Genomic DNA, 22,579 nt, shown 5'->3' with positions numbered 1-22,579 from the left:
ACAATAGAGTAAGGGAATCCTACTTTTGATGAATTCTAGAGAAAATATGTTTTATGGGAGAGATTTCCATAAGTGGGTTACAGTTGGACCTTAACAACATGAGATCAAGACATGGAAAAAGTGTGTAAGAATTAAGGTTTGCATCAAATTTATGAGATGCACGTTGAAGGGGGCAGTTCTTGAGGAATTTGTCTGAGGTCATCTAGGAAGGAGAGGAACGTAAGTTAGGCCCTTTCTGCATGACACTCGGGGGTCTGAGAGCAATAACAGCCATGCCCATCTCAACAATGTGTTAGTGGCCTATGAAGGCTACAGTTTAGGTGGAATCTGAGATTTAGTTGTCAAAATTGAGTCCAAGATTACCAAGTAATTTACCAGAGGTTGAAACCCAAAATCATGAATATATTTGAATTTAGAAATACATAAGGAAACACTGAACAGAAAAATATTAACAGCCAGTTTTTGAGTATGTTAAGTAACATCTAAAAGAGAAACAAAAGTCAGTATTTAGAAATGCAACAACATGAAATTTATCAGAAACTGTATTACCATAATGTGATTAAAATTTTTGAAAAAAATTCAAATCCAAAACACAAGAAACAAGAAGAGATGAAGAAAATTATTGTCATTGGCTTGTTCTGATAAGCTTCACACTGGCTAAGTAACATTGTGGACACTAGCCAGTGCTAGGTAACCAAATTTAAAATGTTCTTGGGGAAATATTTGGCTCATGGAGTATTTTAATATGTATTGGTTTTGATTTATTAATTCATTTATTTTCCTTTCTGACAATAAACTAATTGAAGACAGGAATCCTGTCAACTTCAGTTTAACAATGTCTGTTAGCAAACTTACTAGACGTTTTCTTATCCACATAATACATGCTATTCACATAGAGTAATAAATAAATTTTATTGAATAGAGGGATGAATTATTCATTGGTTGGCAAAGACAGTGAGTGTGAGTCCAGTGTATCTTTAAAAATAGTTAACATTGTGTTTTGAATAGGTTCAAAACTTCATGGTATTTGAATTAGCCACAACTCAAATCCTATTATGGTCTACCTTTTAAAGACTATCAGCCAAAACACACTTTGTATTATTACTAGGCTGAAAAAGCTTTCAATTTAGAAAAACATGTATTTACATAATTCACTTATTGCACCAGATGCTTCTGGTGAAAGGAACCAAACTATGACTTCTCTCACCAGCAGGATCAAGTCCATTGTTTTCACAACTGAATGGTATTTGCTCATAAGACTGAAATGTGTGTGGGCTGTAAGAAACAAAGTTAAAGCCCTTTCTTTCTTTTTCTCTTTCCCTCTCTCTTTCTTTCTTTTGGCTGCAATTTATGACCAGAAAAGTCTGGCATGTAATTAGCTTCAGAACATGTCTAAATTAATTAAAGACTGTTTAATGAGTAAATTATACAATTTATTTAAAATCATTTATTCTCAGCAAAATCAAACATATCATTGAGTTTACATAGAAATACAATTTTCAACTGGATCTTCGTAAAAATGCACTGGTGAAATAAATGTTCATAATTATGTACTATGTAATCATGCCAGTAGCAGAATTGATTACCATTAAAAATTGGTAAAGTAACATGTGCAAATACCATCTTAGTACTCTATTGTGTTACCATTGATAATAAATGGTCACTAAGTATATGCCTATTACATAAAGCTTTTCAAAGTACAATAAAAATACAAATTCTATCTGTTAAAAAAAAGCCATTGATATGGCTTCTAAACATCCTCATTATACAAATTCCAAAATACTATATGACAAACAGAATTATAAAGACTCTTTTTTATGAAACATATACTACCATCTAATTAAGGTACAACTTAGCAGATAACAGAAAACAAACAAAAAGGCTTATATATACCATAGTACATTATGGAGATACATACAAATATAATATTGCATAAGCTATTTAATTTCATTTCCTAGTGAAAATGTACCTTTAGCAGTTGAAGAAAAATTCCCATGAGTAAAAGAAAAGAAAAAAAAATCTATTTTTGAGACCTATCCCCAATCTAAACTGACATTCATTATTTTTTTTAAATGTGATGAACCAAATTATAAATTTTGACCATATATATTTGTTGCGCTCAGTAAAAATTATTGTTAAAGACTAAAGAGAGCAACAACTTGACTTTTGTCAAAAATGAGATTCTAACTTCAGCAACAACAAATATTAAATTTATTAAATAATATTGATGATTCATAAAGAATAGTATGTATACATTTTAAAGTAGCAAAACCAATGGGGCATCACAATATTTTGAGAAAAAAATATATTTGGTAATGTAAATGTGGGTAACAGACATTGCAATTATAGACAGCATATATTCCAAATGCTTTTCTTTTAAAGAAAACATCAGATTAGATGTTGTACGTTTAGTAATGTAACTTATCTCATTAGAAATTAAACTTTGTGTTTTGTAAATAGCAAATTTTCATTTTTCCCCACAATATTTACTTATGAAATAAATACAATATTTAGAGTATAACTGATAATAACTAACATTATTACCATGCATTTACTAATACTCTAAATACATTTGGTTTAATTATTATTAAAATTTATATTTTTGTTATTTCACCTGCTAAAAATGACCTGGCGGCATTATAGTCAAAGTTTACATTTTCCCAATGATATGAGACAGATTTCATACATAAAATGACATCTGTCCAATGAATAATAAATGTTTATTAGCTTGAATATAGTATTTAGTTTGGCATTGGTATATCTCTTTAGGACTTTGAAAGGTATCATTAAGGTATGGTTTTTGGGAAATCAAAACTAAACTAGCAGCCTGGAGTATGAACACAAATTTCAAGAAGCTAACTATTTAGACACAAGGCAGATATTTGGATAATTTGTCTTTCGATTACAAATTCTTCTACAAAATAACTAGAAAGGAACAGAAAAGTATGCTTTACACTGAGTGGTTTTTAAAAGAAGATGTTACAGAGCAACAGTGAATGAGGAAATTTTACTAAAAGAATTTTCAGATACTGAAGATATTAAAAATATATATTGGCACATGTATAATACCTGTCAAAGTAATAATGAATGATATATATGTAGATAAAATAAATTTAACACGAATAAGGACTGTTCTTGACATCAGCACCTGCTGTCTAATGGGTCGAGACAAAATACTGTGCCTTCAAGAGTTAGTCCCATTTTGAACCCCTCCTGTAAAACAGAGTAAAATCATTAAAATAGGAAATGCTCATGACCAAAAAGGAAAAAAAAAAAATCAGTAAATTGAAGAGACTATGAACAGAGGTTGAAATATTCATGCTTTGATCGACTAAAAAATAATTAAACGTCAAATGTTGGCTTGTCAAATATATGTGTACACCCCAGGAAGATCTTTATATCCATTAACATTTTAAATGTTTTAAATATATGTGAGGTGAGCATGAATGAGAGACAAAATAAAACAGAAATATATGGAAGTAGGTAGTTTTAAGATATAAACGTTTCTTTTTCAGTAGTCTGTCATTCTTAAATCCCTCTGTTGGCTTTAAAGATCACTATTTGTTTAAATATCAATAATATTTAAATACAAGTGAGATAACTCAACTTGATGAACAGCTGAAGATAGCCTACTAGTTTTCATCTTTTCTTCCCGGTTACCACTGTCCAGAGCTTGGTAAAATACATTGAGTAAATGCAAAGCTATATACTACATGGAACACAGAACTGCAGAGCCCTTTGCTATGGAGAAAGCTTCCTTTACTAGTCCTGCAGTGGCTTGTAGCTGCAAGCTGTTGCTTTGAATGCCATTCCAACTAGTATATTTTAGATGTTTTTGGAAACTAAGTTGCCTTTGATTTATTGAGAACAAGTACACAACAGCTGTGAAAGATTGTTTTTATTTTTTTACCCCTAAGATTTTGAGTTAAAAGTTAGTGTGTGTGTGGGGGGGGGAAGTTTACCCTTCTCTACTCCAAGTTCTCTTCTTTTTTTTCATAAGGTAGGTAATTGAACTATGGGCTATCTTCAGTCTTAACACCTCCCTCCATCCCCACATTTGCTTTTAAATCTTTGCACACTGGTCCATAAAGAAGAGATGAAAAGCAAAGACACTGATGAATGGAATTGAATGGGAGGCCACGTTTGAGGTTTGAGGTTTCCTTGTAGAATTAGTGCGGCCGTGTCTCGCTCTCTCTCTCTCTCTCTCTCTCTCTCTCTCCCTCTCTCTCTCTCTCTCATTCTGGACAGATAAATATACATCTATAGATAAATATATAATCTATCATCTGTCTATCTATCTATCTATCTATCTATCTATCTATCTATCTATCTATCTATCTATCTATCTCCTTAACTATCTCTACCTTTCTTTATAACGGAACTGAAATTTTGTTTAGGGAATAATCTGTAGTTTGGGGTGGCCATTTGACACATTTTTGGCAAATGAAATGTAGACAGCAGCCTATTCCCAAGGAAAAGAAAATGTTTCTCAAAAATAAGGCTCCTGTCCCGTCTGCTTTGTGTGTTTTATTTAATGGGACTATCTATTTGTGTGTTAGCCAACTGCGTATCATTTGCATTTTCCCAAATTACTTTCATTTAGAAGAAGTATCTAAATGTATATATGTTATTACAAACCCAGTGTAAATATTATGCAGAGGAAGAAGGTTGTTATAAAACTGCAAGCCACACCTTATTCTCTAGTAATGTTCAGAGACTAGTCTTCATTTTGTTTATAGCAAAGAGACTATATAGCAATGCCATCATTGTAAAGATTTTTCAAGATTTCTTCCAAGTATTTGGAATACAAATTACATTTGGTTGAGTAAAAGTCTGAGTACTTACTGTTATTTTTTAAGACTGTTCTTATCACAAGAATATTTTTTGCTATATTTATGCTTATTTTTAAAATAGATGCCAAATACTTAGACAAGTCTATAACTGAAGCTGAAAATATTGTAAACAAACTGTTTTTTAAACATTTTATTTGAATATATGAGGATCTTTTTATTATGTCATCTAGTGATATATTAGAAGGATAGACCGATAGGTAGATAGGTAGATAGATAGATAGATAGATAGATAGATAGATAGATAGATAGATAGATAGATACACTGACAGATTTGATAGCTAGGATATATATTACCTTTGGAAAGGTTTGATACCATACATTTTGCCATACATATTTCACATTTTGACAGTTCATTCGAAGTTAAACCAGTGTCACTTCAATGACCCTAAAAATACTATTTATCAATGTATTACCAGTATTTAGAAGGCTGTATAGCAATCAAAGTAACATAGTGTTCTATCACTATTTCAATAAAAAAAAAAAGTTTGTGTATCACTTACAAGATTATCTCCAGGGTGACTTTATAATGATCTTTTTGGAATCCCTTGAGATTAATTTAATTATCCCAATTAAAGATACATTGTTTCTGGCCCCTTGGTTTTTTCCTCCTAAGATAAAATTTTCCATATTTTTCTGATCTTCCCTCCTAGGTTCCATTTTATAAATTGTGATTAATGGGCTCTGAATCCACCTAGGATTTTCATATCCCCTAGTTATTCAAACTTTTGAATAAAAATGAGGCTTTAATTTATGTAGTGATGGAAATTGTCATAAACTAAAATCACACAAAAATGATTTTATTATTAATATATTATTATTGTTTTTTGTATGAAATATTTTGGCCAATTACGTTTTCTTATTTTGAAATAGGGAGAAAAGCATATCAAAAAAGGAAAAACAACTCATATGTAAAAATTGTGAACATGTTGAGCTAGGTCCTTTAAGTCGTCTTCTTTTTTCTACGTATACATTTTTAAAACAGCTTGATAATATAAAGAACACTATATTATATAGAACTTTCTATTTAATGTATTACATATATTATATATAATTTTCTATATTTAATCATAGCAGAAGAAACTCTACATTATTTTGAATTCCCTTAAAATTAATTTAGTAACTATATAATATTCTAATTTTTAATATGATTTGTTTCCAGCATTTTGCAATTACTTTTAAGGTTGACTGGATTTTTTAATAGAGATTTTTCACATTTATAATTATTTTCTGTTCAGCATAGATTGTATTAATTTTTGATGAAAAATAGAAATATAAGTATTAATAATAGATTACACTCCAAAGAAATGCTATGAACTGACCCCTCAGCATTTTATAATGAAATATAGCTGAGCATTTCTACTTAAAATATATGTTCCAAAGATAGTTCTGTGATCATCAGGAATGATTTAAAGTGCTTGTTTTGTCACACTTGCATTAGTATTGATTATTAGTAAGAAAATATTTGTAATTTGGTAGATCAAAAACATTTATAGTTCTTTACTTAATTTGCATGTTTTCTCTGATTAGACTGAACATATCTATATGTATATTAACCACTTGTGGTCTTTTGTGAACTACTGTTTTGTATTTTAATTTATCTGTTGATTGTTGTTTCCTAATCATTTGTCTACTTACTTTAATAATATATATGAGATATATTTATATATTTTTAAAGAAAAAATTAAAAAGAACTTTATAAGTTCTTCCATAGAAGACTATATGCCCATATAAAATATGCCCTTATAAAATTTTTGCTCCAAGTAAAAAGTCTGATAACATTCACTTACATTTCAAATATTTTAAACTACCTAATACTTCTTAAATTTATTTGAATATTTGCTGTAACTTTGAGCTGTACATTGATCTTCTCCAAAATTATTAGCCAGTTGACTTAACACCACTTAATACATAATTCTTTCACCATTCATGACTTACCATGCTTCTTTTTTAATTATTAAATTATCATAACTTACAAGGTATACTTCTGGGCTATCAATACTATTACACTGATTTGCCTGTTGGTTACATGTACCCAGAAGTTTTAAATTATGTAAAATGAAAAAACTAAATTATTGATTTCAAATAAATATCTGATTTTATAGCATTTTATAATGAAATATAGCTGAGCATTTCTACTTAAAATATATGTTCCAAAGATAGTTCTGTGATTTCCTCTGTAAATTAAAAAGGAAAACCAAATATCTCACTACGCTTATTAACTCAATATGGTTTATATTACCCATTATAATGTATAACGTTTTTACATTCTATGCAACATTAAAAATAGTAGCTAAATGTGTGCATTAGATTAATTAGGCCAACAAGATTAATAACAAAAGTCATCATAGACTTTAGGTGAAAATATTATTTTACTTAAGTAACCTTGCAAATAAATCCTGGACTCAAAGAAACAGACAAGTAATGAAGTAGACTATGCAACAGTGACTGTCATTGAAAAAATAACTTTAAAATATGGGTTATAAAATCTCTTTAAACACAACTAATAAGTCATAGACGAATCCATATGAAACTGCTGTTTGAATATTTATTCAAGCATGCAAATATTAAGGTTTTAGCTTTAAGAAGTTGTAAGTTGTTTAAAATTATTATGAAAACAATATACCAACCATCTCTGGCGCTACCCACCATGAAAGCAGAAAAGAATGAAAGAGACATTAAGAAAATATTAGAAATGGCAAAAACTAAAATAAAAGCAAAAATACAGCCTAACATTATTTGACTAATACATCACTAAATCATTCCAATACAGTGTTTCTCAAAGTGGGTACCTACAAAAATCTAAAGATGTAGACTTATTCTTTAAAAATCTATAGAAAAATTTATAAATTTGTGAAAATCTGTAACACATTAATAGAAAAATACTCTACGATTTGTATAACATTGGAAAACAAACACTACCACATCAGTGCATGTATTTGTATTTGTCCTTACAAAAGCATTAGTCCCAAGTAGTATAAACCTAATTGGTAAAACTAATAAAAAAAAGAAAGCAATTGATTTCATATGCAAGAAATAAAGCTTTCCTGCTAAATTATCACACACTATTTTAGTGCAAGTTTCATAGTATTTGAAATATAGCAGAGATGGAGAAACTACGTTATGAAACAGAATACATGCTGAAATCAACAGAAGTTTGTTATTGGTGGTTTTAGTCTCAGCCAAATAACATCATCCATCCTGTTATATTAAAATTCTGAATTTGAATTTATTAGGTGTTATGATTTTGCTTTTATTTAATTTGTTATTTTTTGAATTAATATTTGTATAAGATCTTCAAGGATAATTTGTTTATAATTTGTTGTACATATTTAAGAAGTGTTATAACAATTTAGATCAATATTGAAGATTTAAAATAATTTTTCATATGAATCACTCAATTGGAGAAATATTATTTTAACATATTCTTTAAAAACCTCAAGGCATATGTTAAATAATCCAACTTTTAAAGTGCAGGCTTTATTATATCTAGAACAATAAGAAAAATCACATTATACCTAGAAAATAAGACTGCTTCATAGCTGCAGTCCAAAATGAGCAGAAGGGTATTGATATTATCTTTCTAGGAAGGAGTGCTTTACTATTGTTAGAAGGTCCGAATACAACCATTATTATTAGTTTTTTTTCCTGGTAAATGAAGCATAGAAAGTATTAACCCAGGCCTAATAAATAGAAATGACTCCTCTCTCTACCTCTTCTCAATCAGCTGTATATAAATTGTCTCTGCCTGCATTCTACTATATGTAGTCTTTGATAAAAACTAGGCTATAATAACTTCACCAAAATCTAAAGGGGAACTATAAACAGAAGACTTTATTCTAGAGTTTGTAAGACTACTTTTTAATTGCTCATTCTATAAAGCTCTTAAAACCAGTATTTTCAAACGTCCAGAACAATTCAGAATTGAAAAATAAAAAGGAGAGAAAGAAATGAAAATCCAACTGAACCAAATTCCTAAAGAACTTGTCACTGGGTGACAAGCTCTAGTTATGAACTATAGCCACAATGCTTCTTTTAAGAGAGACTGATTTTAGTCTTACAAAGATTTTCCTTCATCTACTCATTCATAATTTTGAAGTTCATAATTGTTAAGATTCAGCTCAAATCTTATAAACCTAGTGTAATGACATTTTAATTCTTGGATTTCAAAATAATGAGCATTAGAATCTATGCAATTTTATATTTTAAAAAAAAGGAACCACCTATTGCCATTGTACATTGTACCATTAAGAACAAAACAAAACCTTATATTTAGCATATGCATGAGTATTTTTAGTACTAAATGTATATTATTATTTTAAAATAATTATTTTAAGTAACTTTTAATAGTGAGAATAACTCAAAGAAAGGGTAGTTTGGGTTTAACATCCTATATTAAAAAGAAAAAAACATTTATGGGCCAATCTGATAGTTACCTGCATTTCATCTAATTTTGATTGAATATCTGGAGGGAAATCCCCTGCTCCACAGTTAAATGGGTCAAAAGGTTCTGCTCCAAACAGGTCCCGTTCTAAATGGAAGAAAATAATTTAGCAAATAAAAAATAAGTGAATGAAAAATAAATGAACAGAATAAATTTAAGATTTCATTTAAATAAAAAGTCCTATTACTAAAACCCACTGGATTAGAGTTTAATACTATTTGACAATTAAAATTGAGTTGAACAATTTGTCCTTAAATTTTTAGTATAGATATAGTATAGGTAATACAGAGATAACAAGGACTCCATGTCTATCTATCTTATCTATCTATCTATCTATCTATCTATCTATCTATCTATCTATCTATCTATCAATCTATCTATCTATCTATTGATATATTGCTGCATTTCCTAAACTTTGGTACTCAGGATAGGTAAACATTAAAAAATGTAGCAAGATATCATTTCAGTTTCTTATTAATAAATCCCATAAAACCATTTGATCACCTGCCTAGATTTTCCAAAGGTATTTCAAACTCATCAATGTCTAAAAGAGAACTCATTGTCATATTTTGGCATGTATAATGCACTCTCATGTATAATGTGCATCCACCTTTTTGGCCCTAACTTTCAGGTAAAAAAAATCTTTTGTTTTAATTTTTTAAATTCAAATTTCTATTTGTTTACATTTAGGTATTTGTTTTTTGTATTATAAAGGAATTTTAGCATTTATTTTTTAACATATTATGATACAAAAAATTTTATGTAACAAATAATTACAAAACACAAGAAAAGATACAAGGTACAAGAAATTTTATGTACCGGTAACAAATTAACGATATTTAAGCATCATAGAAGGCCAAGAACACTTCCTTGTTGCAAGTTCATCGTAAGTTCAACAAAATCGATGATCATATTCCAGGGTATTATTTTGCATACGGATATTGTTATTGATTTCTAGAGTTACATGTTTAATTCACAAGCATAAACAAAAGAAGTAAAAACATTTATATAGATACGGAATTAGTACTACCCATATGTAATGTGAATCCTTAATTTTCTTTCACAAATTTGGACAAAAAAGTGCACATTGTACTCGGCAAAATACAGTACTTTTCCCTTCTCTGTCTCTAGTTTCCCATTAATGACATTTGGTCTAAAATCCTGAATAATAATTTATTTTGAACTCTCAGTCATCATCCTAATAGATTATTCTTTCTAAATATCAAAATCTATTCACTCTTCTCAATTTGTATTTCACCTTGGATTAAAATCCTCTATTGTGGACACGTCGCAAATTTATATTTCATATTCCAGCATATGCTAAACAAATGTCCATTGAATTAAATAAATGGATTAATAAATTAATATTGAAATCCAAAAAAGTAAAAAATAGCAATAAACAAACAGATGTGAGACACTTATAAGGACATAAAATTATGATATCAGGATATTGGCAACATTTTCTAAAAACACACTATGACGTGTGTTTTTTTTATCATAGATTATTACATTAATTTTGCATTGCATTGGCACAAAATATATTCAGAGGGATTTAAATATAAATTTCAATTTATGTAAAGTGTTGAATATTTTTGTAAACTGATTTTTAAAGTTACTAATGTTATTACTTTGTATTTACAAATTAGTCCTCTAAAATTTAAATGAATACTTAACATGTGCAAATAAGTTCCACAGGGGGAAACAAATCAACTATAAAGCCTTGACATGCTTTAAAGCCTTAAGCTAGAACTTAAGAGTTGTATGGAAAATGTCTTAATGTGAACCATAGAGAATGCAATAAAGCTTGAAATGTAAAACTCTCTTTAGTTTCCTTTTGGATATCATGATTGATCATGGCATTGTGAACCATTCTTTCAGTTTCTGTGATAGGGCACAGACCAAAATACAGTCAAGATATTGACAATGAGCAATCTGTTGGATGTTCTCTAATTCATCAAAAAGAGACTTTTATGTTTCTTCTAGATATACAGAAAGTAAATCAGAAAAGCAATGCATTTGTAACGTTTTAGATATCAAAGAAAGAACACTTATAAAGGGTTAATAAATAAATCATGGAATTCATAGATTTATGTATTTCTTCAACTAAGACTATCCAGACACTTCATAACCAAAAATTTAAACTGAGCTCTATTAAACATGCCCAAAATCATTAAAATAATTATCATAAGAGTTGTTTTTAATCATTAAAACATTAAAAATATAACCCCAAACACAATAAAAATATAATAAGTGCTTTGTATTAAAATGTAAATAATTCTATACCAAACTGTTTTTCAAAATAGTTTCAAATGCAAATACTGATGTCTTTAGTAGTATACTCTGAATTATAAAGTAAAATATAATTAACTGATTTGGTACATATGTATAATCATAATGGTTTAGTAATTAAAACTTTTTAGTGAGTTTGTTAAGATATATAGTTTCACATAAAGTATTAATTAAACATTTAAAAGGTACACAAATGCAGTAGAGAATATTGATTTGTTTAGAAAGCTTACTAATTTCGGTAGATCTACTAGGTACTGGAGGTGGTTGTGTGCCATTGCGAGTAGGTATTGAAGACTGGTGTGATATTGGAGAAAATGGAATCATATCAAAGATGTCAGTAGAGGGTGACTTAGGTGTCACACTGCCTGCCTGCAATGAAGAAGATAATATGAATTAGGGTAGTATTTCATGTAGATACATTATAATGATAAATATTTCATATACATATAAAACATATATGAACAACAAATTCAGTTGAATCAAAAATAGTTGAATATTGGCAATATCATATTGTTCGATTGATTATGCTAAATGCTCATTGGTAAGAAAGCAATAGAAAATGTCTGCAAAAATGTTCTCAAAGATAATTGCAAACATGGTGATGATACTATTCTAGATAGATACATAAGACATATTGGATTTTTTTGTATGTCTAGAAATAATTTCCATCTGTATCAGAGAATTGAAAATATTAGACACTATATAAAACATGATTTCAGTACTACACATTGCAAAAGTTTTAAATAGAAATAATTGAACATAAGTGATGTACCTTTTTTAATGTAACTGTTCAAATGCAATTGACAATTTAACAAAATTTTAAAGAGTACATTTTAATTTGTATTTATAACTACAATGACAGCCAACTATTAGATTCCTTGCAGTGCCTTTTATTCCTGGATAAGATTTCATTAAATTTCTATAATAGCTACCTTGTGAAGTAAATTAAGAATCACTAAATATACCATGGGAATCATTAAGTTATCTGGGCCAAAATGTTACGTAAGAATGAAACAATCATCACTTTGTCATTCAGGGAAGAAAAATACACACACACACACACACACACACACACACACACACACACACAAAAAAAAAATCTATTTTTTTTTAAAAAGAATTCACATTTTGGAGGAGAGTGAGTGAGAAAAAAATGCTTTTCCTATAAGAATATCAACAGAGATTGCTTAGAGTGGTTCATATTAAAACTAGAGTTCTCAGAATACATTTATTTTTCTGATTTACATATGATTAAGACAGTGAAGAAAAATAAGGTTGTTTGTGTGTAAAGAGTGATGGATTTTTCATTAACATAATTGTTACTACAATTTTGCATGCAGTTAAATTGCTGTCATCTCTCTTTCTTTATCTCTCTGTTTACTTTATTGGTCATAAATACTACCCAAAGACTTCCAGGCAACTTTGTCCCTCAGCACTTTCCTCCTGTTCAGGAATACTGTTCTTCTTATCACCCCATCCTTCTATCTCCCCTGGTTCCATCTCTCTTCCTTCTCAGGATATAGATACTCAAATCTCAACTGTAGTTAAAAACAAAACAAACAAAAACTGTCTTCACTCTGTTTTTCTTTACTCTTCTAGACTCTCATCTCTTTTTCTTTCCTTCAAGGCTAAGTTCCTTGAAAGAGGTAATATATTTCCTGCCCTAACTTTTACCTCATTCAATTCTCGACTCATATCAATCAAGACTTTGCTCTTTATGAACTAAACTCTACTGAAACTGCTTTTACCAATATCACCAACGACCTAATTTCCCAACTTCCATATCTGAGGGTCTTCTTAAGTACCTGTTCTATTTAATCTTTCTATGGATTTGTACATCATCCACACTTTACTTGAAACTCTGATATCAGGTAACCAAAGCAAGAAAAAAATGCCCCAGATCATATCATATTTTTCAAGAAATACCGGATGTTTTTCATGACTATAAATGGTATATTTTGGCAGAATTAAAAAAAAGTAAGTAGGATAATAAAAATAATTTTCTGTTTAGCAAATTACATGAGGTCTTGGGATGCTGCTCTCACTGACTGGCTTGGGAAGACCACATTTAGAAGGTGGTGGTATTAACAGTCCCAATGATAGTCTGGAATCAGTCGAGTTGGCAGGAGTGACAGTAATGGAAGAAATATTTAGACAGGGTGATGAATCACTACTACGCCAAAAAGAGGATGAGCATCTCTGAAACCCGTGTTGCTCATGATCAGACATTTTGTTCAGCAGCTGTAAAGAAAGGACAGAGAAATATACTAAGGAGAAGAAAGAAAACAGAGAAAGAAAGAAAACGCATACATGAAAATTTGCAAAGTGATATTTTATGAAAAGGATAAGTAATTTCAAAATAACTTTACTAAAATTAAAACAAATAGTTTGTAGAGTTTAGTAGAGTAGATTTTCCTATTGTGACAGTCCTTAGATTCTGGATTGTATAATTTGACCATGTTTTACTAAAATATTACATTTTTAAATATTTAAATAAAATATTGCATTCATTAGAACTTGAAAGGAAAACAATGGAGAGGAAAATGAGGAAAGGCTAAAGATGTATTTTGGAGAAAGCCTCTGTGTAACGAGATGGTAAAAGGAAGGAGAGTAATTAAAAAAACAAAAACAGTCACTGAAGTAGGAATAAAGTCTAGTAAAAAGTTATATCTTTGTAGAATTTTCAAAAAGGGTTACAGCAATCATTTTAGATTTAATCTCAAAACATTCTTTTGAAGTATTAGTATTAGCAATGTTATGCCCTTGTGATAATAACAATAGGGGAATTAAGGCTTGCAGATTCTATGTGACTTATTCCTACATGAGGTAAGAAGCAGAGCCAAACTTCAAAACAAACTGACTTCAATCATCATGTCCTTTCTATAGGTAGTGAGTTCTAAATGGTAAGAGCTTTCAGGGATGGGCAGAGGGAGTTGTCAAGCATGTAAAGAAATCAGAGAGATAATAAATAGTAAGATAATATGCAAGCAGAAAACTATACTGGGTCAGAACATCAATATGAATGACTTTTAGAAGCTACCGTTTCCCCAAAAATAAGACCTCTCCGGACAATCAACTCTAATGCGTCTTTTGGAGCAAAAAAGACACATTAGAGCTGATTGTCCGGAGAGGTCTTATTTTCAGGGAAGCACGGTATTTCCATTCTACCATGAAAAAGCTACTGTCGAGAGCTGAGCAGGGGAAAGCTGAGCTGCCAGATGTCAGAGTAGTCAATTTAAACAACAAGCCAAAATGAAAGTAGTAAGTCTTTATTCATTTACTGTGATACATGAGGAAGAGCCCAGACAGAAGGTGCTGGCTCCAATGGTGTCCCATTTTCCCCCAGGGAATGGCACTGGGCAAAAGTCAGAATGATCAGTGCAGAGTAGGGTATTGTCTCTGCTGAGACAGCCTTGAACAAAAGATTCCTGCAGGTTTTTCTGATGAGGTGGGGCAGCAGGCCAAGGGAAGGGAAAGGAGAAAGGGCAGGAGTGGAAAAGTACTAAACACTGAGTCCTAGTGGAGAAAGGTGTCATCCAGGCTTCCAGTTACTTCAGCAGAAGGACCCAAGAGAGGCCTTGGCCAGGGCCTCCAATGAGGAGGCCTCTGAATGGAGGCACCTGGGCTAGGAATGCAGATCTGGGAAAAAGCACTGTGGGTCTGGGTGGTGGAGGGGGCAGAGTCCTCCTCCTCCATACTGTGCGCTAAATCTGGTGTGGAGAAGACACCTTTCCACAGGGTGGCTTGCCAGGTGAAGCCTTTATTATTGCCTGTGACAGGGCCTGAAAGATCACACATAAGATTTGGCCTGGAGCCAGACTCCTCAACTACATTGGAGAGATTTTTCAACACTAATAATAGAACTTTGAGGCAGCAAACACAAATCTCACTTTTGATAAACCCCATTGTGAAAGGTTGTAACTAAAATTATAGTTAGGAGGACCAAGAAGTTTCAAGGAAGTCTTTAAGCTAGGAACCACCTCCTCACACATTTCTGGAAGGAGTGTCAAAGGAGACAGTGTCAAAGGAGGCAGTATAATGTGAGAGAAAGACCTAACTAAAAAGTGCTCTAACCATCAATAAAACAAAAAGGGAGCCTACTGAATGGGAGAAGATATTTGTCAATGATATACTGATAAGGGGTTAATATCCAAAATTTATAAAAAGCTCATTCAACTCAACACCAAAACAAAACAAAACAAAACAAAACAAAAAAACCCACAAACAATCCAATTAAAAAATGGGCATAGGACATGAAGAGACATTTTTCTAAAGAGGACATACAGATGATAAACAAACATATGAAAAAATGTTCAACTTCACTAATCATTAGAGAAATGCAAATAAAAACCACAATGAGATAACACCTCACTCTGGTCAGAATGGCTATCATCAATCAATCAACAAACAACAAGTGCTGGTGAGAATGTGGAGAAAAGGGAACCCTCGTGCACTGTTCGTGGGATTGCAGATTGGTGCAGCCACTATGGAAAATAGTATGGAGGTATCTCAAAAAATTGAAAATGGAACAACCTTATGACCCAGCGATTCCACTCTTGGGTATATATCCAGGGAATTCCAAAATGCCAATTCGAAAAAAATCTATGCACCCCTATGTTTATTGCAGAACTATTCACAATAGCCAAGACCTGGAAATAACCGAAATGCCCATCAGTAGACGACTGGATTAAGAAACTGTGGTACATTTATACAATGGAGTATCATGCATCCATAAAGAAGAACGAATCTTACCATTTGCCACAATATGGATGGACCTAGAGAACATTCTGCTAAGTAAAATAAGTCAGACAGAGAAAGACAAATACCATATGATATCACTTATATGTGGAATCTAAAGAATAGAATAAATGAATGAACTAATCAGAAACAATCTCAGAGACATAGAGGAAAAACTGAGGGTTGCTAGATGGGAGGGGGAGTGGGGATAAGGGAGAAGGTGAGGGGATTAGAAAGCACAGTCGGTAACCAAAAGATTGCCACAGGGATACGGAAGTCAATTTGGAGAATATAATCAATAATGTTGTAAAGATTTTGTAGGGTATCCGATGGACACTTGTCTTATTAGGGAGACCACCTCAGGGATGCTGTAGATGCCTGATCACTGTGCTGTACACCTGAAGCTGAAGTTGAATAATAATGAATGTCAACTATAATTTTATATACAAGAATCTTGCAAGTATATATATATGGTCCCAAGGAGTGGAGTACAGCATAAAGAACAGAAACAGAGACAGTGGAAATGTAATGGCTATATGCGACATCAGAGGGATAGTAGACTGGGGGAGGGAGTTATCACTTTATGAGGGGTATAAATGATAAATGTCTAACTATTACTGTCATTTGTACACATGAAACTAATAAAAAATGCTCTAGTATTTTATCATGGTACAAATATTATGCATGTACTTCTTATGAGAAGGTATACTTAAATAAATGAAAAATGTATACAATATGAAAATAATCAACTATTTAAGTACCCCACAATTAAGAGGTATTTTCATTTTCAAAATGGCAAAGCAGGAATATCTATTAATAGTTTTGGTATTTAAAGTTTAAGACTAACATATTCTAAGTGTCACAGGTTTCCTAGTGTCATCAGCAATTTAGATTTGGTCAACCGACATTCTTTCTTTGGTCACACAGGTTTTTTTTTTAATATTGAATCAGTTGCTTGAAGGTAAATATTAAGAGACTGCACATTAAAATCCAGAGCTTTTGTGGAGAGGGTAGAAAAAAAATCTAAAAAGTGGGCCCACCGACGTGCATGAAAATAATTCACTAGTATTAAGTGTCTTCTGTACCTTTGAGGTTGAGTATATGCTTTCCAATTCATCACTACTACTACCACATGCCCATTTCACATATTTATGTCACAGCTTGGACTCTGTTGACATTTGAATTTGTGATACCCTAACTTAGAAATTATTTACGTCAGGGAATTAAATACTTGTTACAGGAATGAAATCTAAGCCCAGTATATTTAAAAATATGAATATATTTCAGCAGTAGTTTTTAATTCCATACCAAACTATTAGGTGTATTAAATAAGAATAAGAACATGTGAATACAGCACCTAAATGACACACAGTGGCATTTCTGGCACTAATAATATTTTGAGTGGTGTCTCTAAATTTAAGGGTTCAGGAATTAGTCATTTTTAAGCTTCCATGTTTAACTGAAGATATTTATTTTTCAAGAAATTAAATAGTTTAGATGAAAACAGCTTGATATTTTTATTTTAAGTCTTCTGTCAGTATTTTGACAGATGACTAGAAACCAAAAATTTTGGACTTTCCCACAGAAGTTCATGCACCCCTGTTTAATCCCTTAGGCTCATGCTTCCAAGATGGACAGGATCTGAATTATACTAACAGGAATGAGGAATGAGGAATTCTATGCTCAGCAATTACATGTTAATTATGCAGAAGTTGTTAGGTTATTAAGACATATTAATAATGAGGGACCATATTTGAGATTCATTGCTTTTTCTTTCAGTAGGTAGTGGCTGCATTCAGGGAATGGTAACTATTTCAACCTTGAGCATTACCTCAATATGACAACAAAGATCAAATGCCTTAGGGGTTGAATACTATCAGTAATTGTTCAATACATTTAAATAAAAAAATGCACTAGACAGTAAACATTTCTGTGATAATATCTAGAAAAATATCCGAATGATACCAAAATTTTATTTTATGCTATTATTTTGGCACTATAAACTTCCAAGGATCCTTTTAAAATGTAAAACAACTTTAAGGTTAAAATATGATCTAGCATAATTATTAAAATAGAGGTTCAACATTCTACTTAGAATTAAATTTAAAAAGTAAATAATAAAGTATATATAATTGTATTTTAAATATAGATGTCTAAAATAAATTTTTCTAGTTGAAAAACTGGTACATAATAAATAACACTAAAGATGGGAAATATAATGGTAATGTAAAATGTTATAGCAATACTTTCTATATTATCATGCTGATACATACTTTTAAAGTTCACTGTTGGCACATTTTCAACATCACTTTTTATATAATAAGCTTTAAAAGTAACAACTTCTAGAATTTTGAACTTACAGCACCATGAATGTATTTTTTTCAGATTTCTAAACCCCCAGTTTGTATATGTTGGTCTCTTAGTTGTAAGACTTATATGTTCTTACAAGAATCTTGCAAGTTGAATGGATATGATCATCTATATATCTCAAAGAGAAAAACGAAAATAAGGAGAGATTAAATGACTTGATAAGGTACTCATGGTCAGAATTGAACTGGAATGGAATATATTTTTCTTCTCATTAGACAGGGTTTACTTCTTTAGAATCATATTTTATGCAAGTAACAATTATAAAAGTGAAGCTGTGGAGTGGTAATCATTTTTTTTTGTGGGCATCAAATGTGTTCTTGAATCAATGTTCATTTTATAATTTTTGTACCTTTGTTTAAAGATTCACATTTGGCTTGTTGTATAATTTAGAGTTTTCACAACCTGGTCTTGCCCATATTGAATTCAAAAGTAGTTCAGAAAACACTAGAGGATAATGAAGAGGCAGGTTTGTTTACCTGTAATGAGATGCACACTTTAGGTTATAAATGTCCTATCAAGCCTAATCAGTGGCCACACAGTTGATTACGTAAAAGCAAAATTTTATCCAGTATCACTTAGTTTAATTGAAAGGGAGATATTTATTTTACTCAGCAATAGTAAGTCCAGTATTTCTTAGGACTACAATTTTGTTCATTTAACTGCCTGGCAATAGTTTGATTTGGTTAAAGACTCCTGTAGCCAGAAATGTAAAATGTAAGCACCCATGGTTTGGTATATATATATTAAAGATATACAAGAATCAAGAAGAACAATTTGATTTAACGTACTATGCCCACATATTATAATGGAACAATCTTCTGGAAGCGTTCATGAGGCTAGGAGGGCAAAATAAACCCTTTTTCTAATATAAATACAGGCATCACTGCCATGTGAATGTAATAAATGGAAATCAGATTGTTCCTAGATAATAAGTACCAAATGGTAGAAAACCCAACCTCTAATCTATTGCCAAACCACTAGAACACAGCAAAAAGCAAACAGGACAGTCAAGTAACGGAAATTTCTCAGTGTATCTAATGATTGTGTAAATAAAGACCCAGTTTCTAAAACCAATGAAAAGATTTCCACAATTTCAGTGTGATACAGAGGTATGTAATATGGATCCTATCAAAGGATATTTCATTTGGCAGAAAAGGAACCCATGAGTGGTATTTAGAAGACATGTAAGCATTTTGTTTATTAATTACAAGCAAAAAACTAGCATGTCAATTTATACATGAGCAAATGAAAAATAGAAGTGGTCTTCATTCATCATACATGAGAAATTGGTTTTAAGTGAAAAAGGGTTTGGGATATATATATTAAAGATACACATTTTTTGTAGTTAGAAATGTCTTTTGATTTGATACTTTTAATACTGAGTGAAAGAAAAAGTCTCTTATTTTGGTTTCTTTGGCTAAAACTAAACTATTCCATAAACTTATACTGAGAGAATTTATATTGGGTGTATTAACTAAAAAAATAAACAACAGTCCAAAAGGTGACAGAAAAAGGGCACACTTTTTTCATTCAACTACCACACTATAAGCCCAGACCGCCTCCTTGAATTCCAGGTTTCTATATTCAACATCTAATAAACATGTCCAGTTGGCTGTCCTATAGTCAGAATTAACATGAGTGAAAGTGAAATACTGACTCTTTATCATTCACCTCCCTCAAGTCATGTCTATTTCAGAAAGTGATACCACCACCTAGATGATCAGAATAAAACCTTGAAAGACAATCTTGATCCTTCTTTTGTTCCACAGCCCGCAACAAACCAACAGTAAATCCTACAAGCTCTACTTCCAAAACATATCAAGAATCAAGCTATAATCATCTCAACTGATGGAATTCTGGACCAACTTCCCCTTCTTCCTCTCGTACTCTATTGAAATAGTGTGGTAGCCAGTTTTGGGGACCTCACTATGGCTTCGTTATATGCCATGATACATACTGCAGCCTAATGAACACCAAATTTCCTGTTTAAGACCTTTGAGTGACTTAATCACTGCGATTAAAAAACAAACAAAAAACCTTTACCATGGCCCACAGGGCCCTATAAAACCTAGACCCTGACTCTCTTCAATGTCATTTCCAGCTTTTTTTGGTTCTTTCACTATCTTTCAGGTACAAGGTATTGTTACTGTTTTCAGTCCTTTGCATTGACTAACTTTTTATCATTCAAGTCTCAATTCAAATGCTACCATATGTGCTCAGAAAGGGTTTCCCTGACAACTGTCTCTAAACAAAAGCCCCCACTCATTCTCTTCTATTATACTCTATTTTATTTTATTCATAGCATATAACAGATATTAATTTTTAAATATACTTATTCATTTATTTATGTGTTTATTATCCATTTCCCTCTCTCCAATGCGACATAAGTTTCTTAAGAGCTGAAATTCATATACTGCTAAAACCCAAGGGCCTAGAACATCATATGGCCACATTAGATGTTCAATAAATATTTTACAAATTGCCATAACAGATCACAACTGTATCAAATGTATATAATTGGCAAATGTGAGAAAAGGAAAATCAAAGTGGTAAGCATTATAACACATAAGATACGTCACTAAGATACAATTTCAAAATACCAGTGATGACTTAGTGGGACTAGAAAAAGTTAAAACAAAACTAAAATTTACACAATGAAACCTTAAAAGTACTTTTTAGAATTCTTGAAGATTTTCATTAAAATTTCAAACCTAAAATTACTGACTTTGCATCTTTAAAATAAATCAGTATGACCAGTTCACATGCTTTAACAACACATAAGGTGTTGTTGGCAGGCCACCACTTAAGAAATAACAACCTTTCGTTAAGGAGTCTCTGAAGAGAGTAAAGAAATGCATCTATGTTCTCACCTACATGGTGATTCCTTAAAGTACAAAGGTTCTCCATCTGGAACATTCTACTCAACAGGGCCTCACATTTTTAATCTATGATTTAATAAAGAATAAAAGAATCAACATCTCTAAGTAAAACTGAACTTTCTTATTAGAAGATCTGATTCCTTTGAACCACTGTTCTGTTACAAAAATTCAACTTTAATGTTGGAACTCTTGCTAGGAAAGATTGCTTGTGATCTTTTAGATATCTAACCAAATTTTACCAAAAATGTTTCTCCTTATTTTTGTGCTTCCTCTAACTGACTTTATCTGCTACTTCATCACACACTATTGGAATAACATCCATACCAGTTTGTTATTTTCATTTTCTGTATTACTTTTTATGCATGCCCCGAGCCCCCCGCCCCCAAATTCCATCCCTACTTTAGTTTTTCTCTTTTTTCCCTCTTCCCAAAAAGACTATTTTAAAGATAACATTAGAAATAAACCTTTTGTTTTACTTTGACCATAACACAGAGAGCTCATAGAGAATCTGACGCCAAATTATTAATAATTGTATACACCAAACCCATCTATAGTGTAATTTCAATGTGTATGAGTATAACAGGATTCGTAATTTATTTCAATGCTTCTTCAATTAATGTATTAATGGCTGCTTCTAATCCTTTAAACAAAATGCTGAGAACTTTAGTGATTTTGGAGTATCCTATCCTACAGTCCTTTGAGAGCAAAACAAACAAAACCTACAGTCTTATGTCCAGAGTTGTAAGCCCAATAGGCATTCACTGTGCATTACATTTGCTAGACATGGTCATCTGCAAGGTGCTAGGCGTCCAGTTTATGTGTCCTGTAAAACTAATATTCAAATTCCATAAGAAAGAACAAACATAAAACATTGCTAACTTAGCAGAAATTTGCTTTACTGCAGACCCATTGCAATCTATTCAGCAAGGGGTACCTATATTTTAAATTCATATTTTATTTATAAGTTTCACTATTTTTGAAATTAAATTTCAATAGCTGGAATTATTAAC

General features: G+C 31.3%; 1 protein-coding gene across 9 annotated transcripts in view; it reads right to left on the bottom strand.

Annotated features, from left to right (window-relative positions):
- Positions 1-1,420: 1,420 nt before the first annotated feature.
- Positions 1,421-22,579, bottom strand: part of GULP1 (GULP PTB domain containing engulfment adaptor 1) — a 223,736-nt gene continuing 202,577 nt past the window's right edge. For 6 of the 9 annotated variants that reach the window (XM_019740768.3, XM_019740766.3, XM_019740764.3 and 3 more), the window contains 4 exons: positions 13,603-13,824; positions 11,814-11,952; positions 9,287-9,381; positions 1,421-3,213 (listed from right to left, as the gene is read on the bottom strand). In XM_019740768.3, the coding sequence (XP_019596327.1) occupies positions 3,142-3,213; positions 9,287-9,381; positions 11,814-11,952; positions 13,603-13,824 (528 nt within the window). In that variant the 3' untranslated portion in view covers positions 1,421-3,141. The remainder of the gene's footprint in view (positions 3,214-9,286; positions 9,382-11,813; positions 11,953-13,602; positions 13,825-22,579) is intronic. The other 3 variants (XM_019740770.3, XM_074339101.2, XM_019740772.3) reach the window with 1 other exon arrangement.

Source organism: Rhinolophus sinicus, chromosome 17 (genome assembly GCF_057876585.1).
Source record: "Rhinolophus sinicus isolate RSI-liver-muscle chromosome 17, RSI-T2T, whole genome shotgun sequence".
Lineage (NCBI taxonomy): Eukaryota > Metazoa > Chordata > Mammalia > Chiroptera > Rhinolophidae > Rhinolophus > Rhinolophus sinicus.
Note: the sequence above shows the minus strand (reverse complement) of the source record. Positions and strands in the feature narration are given on the sequence as shown.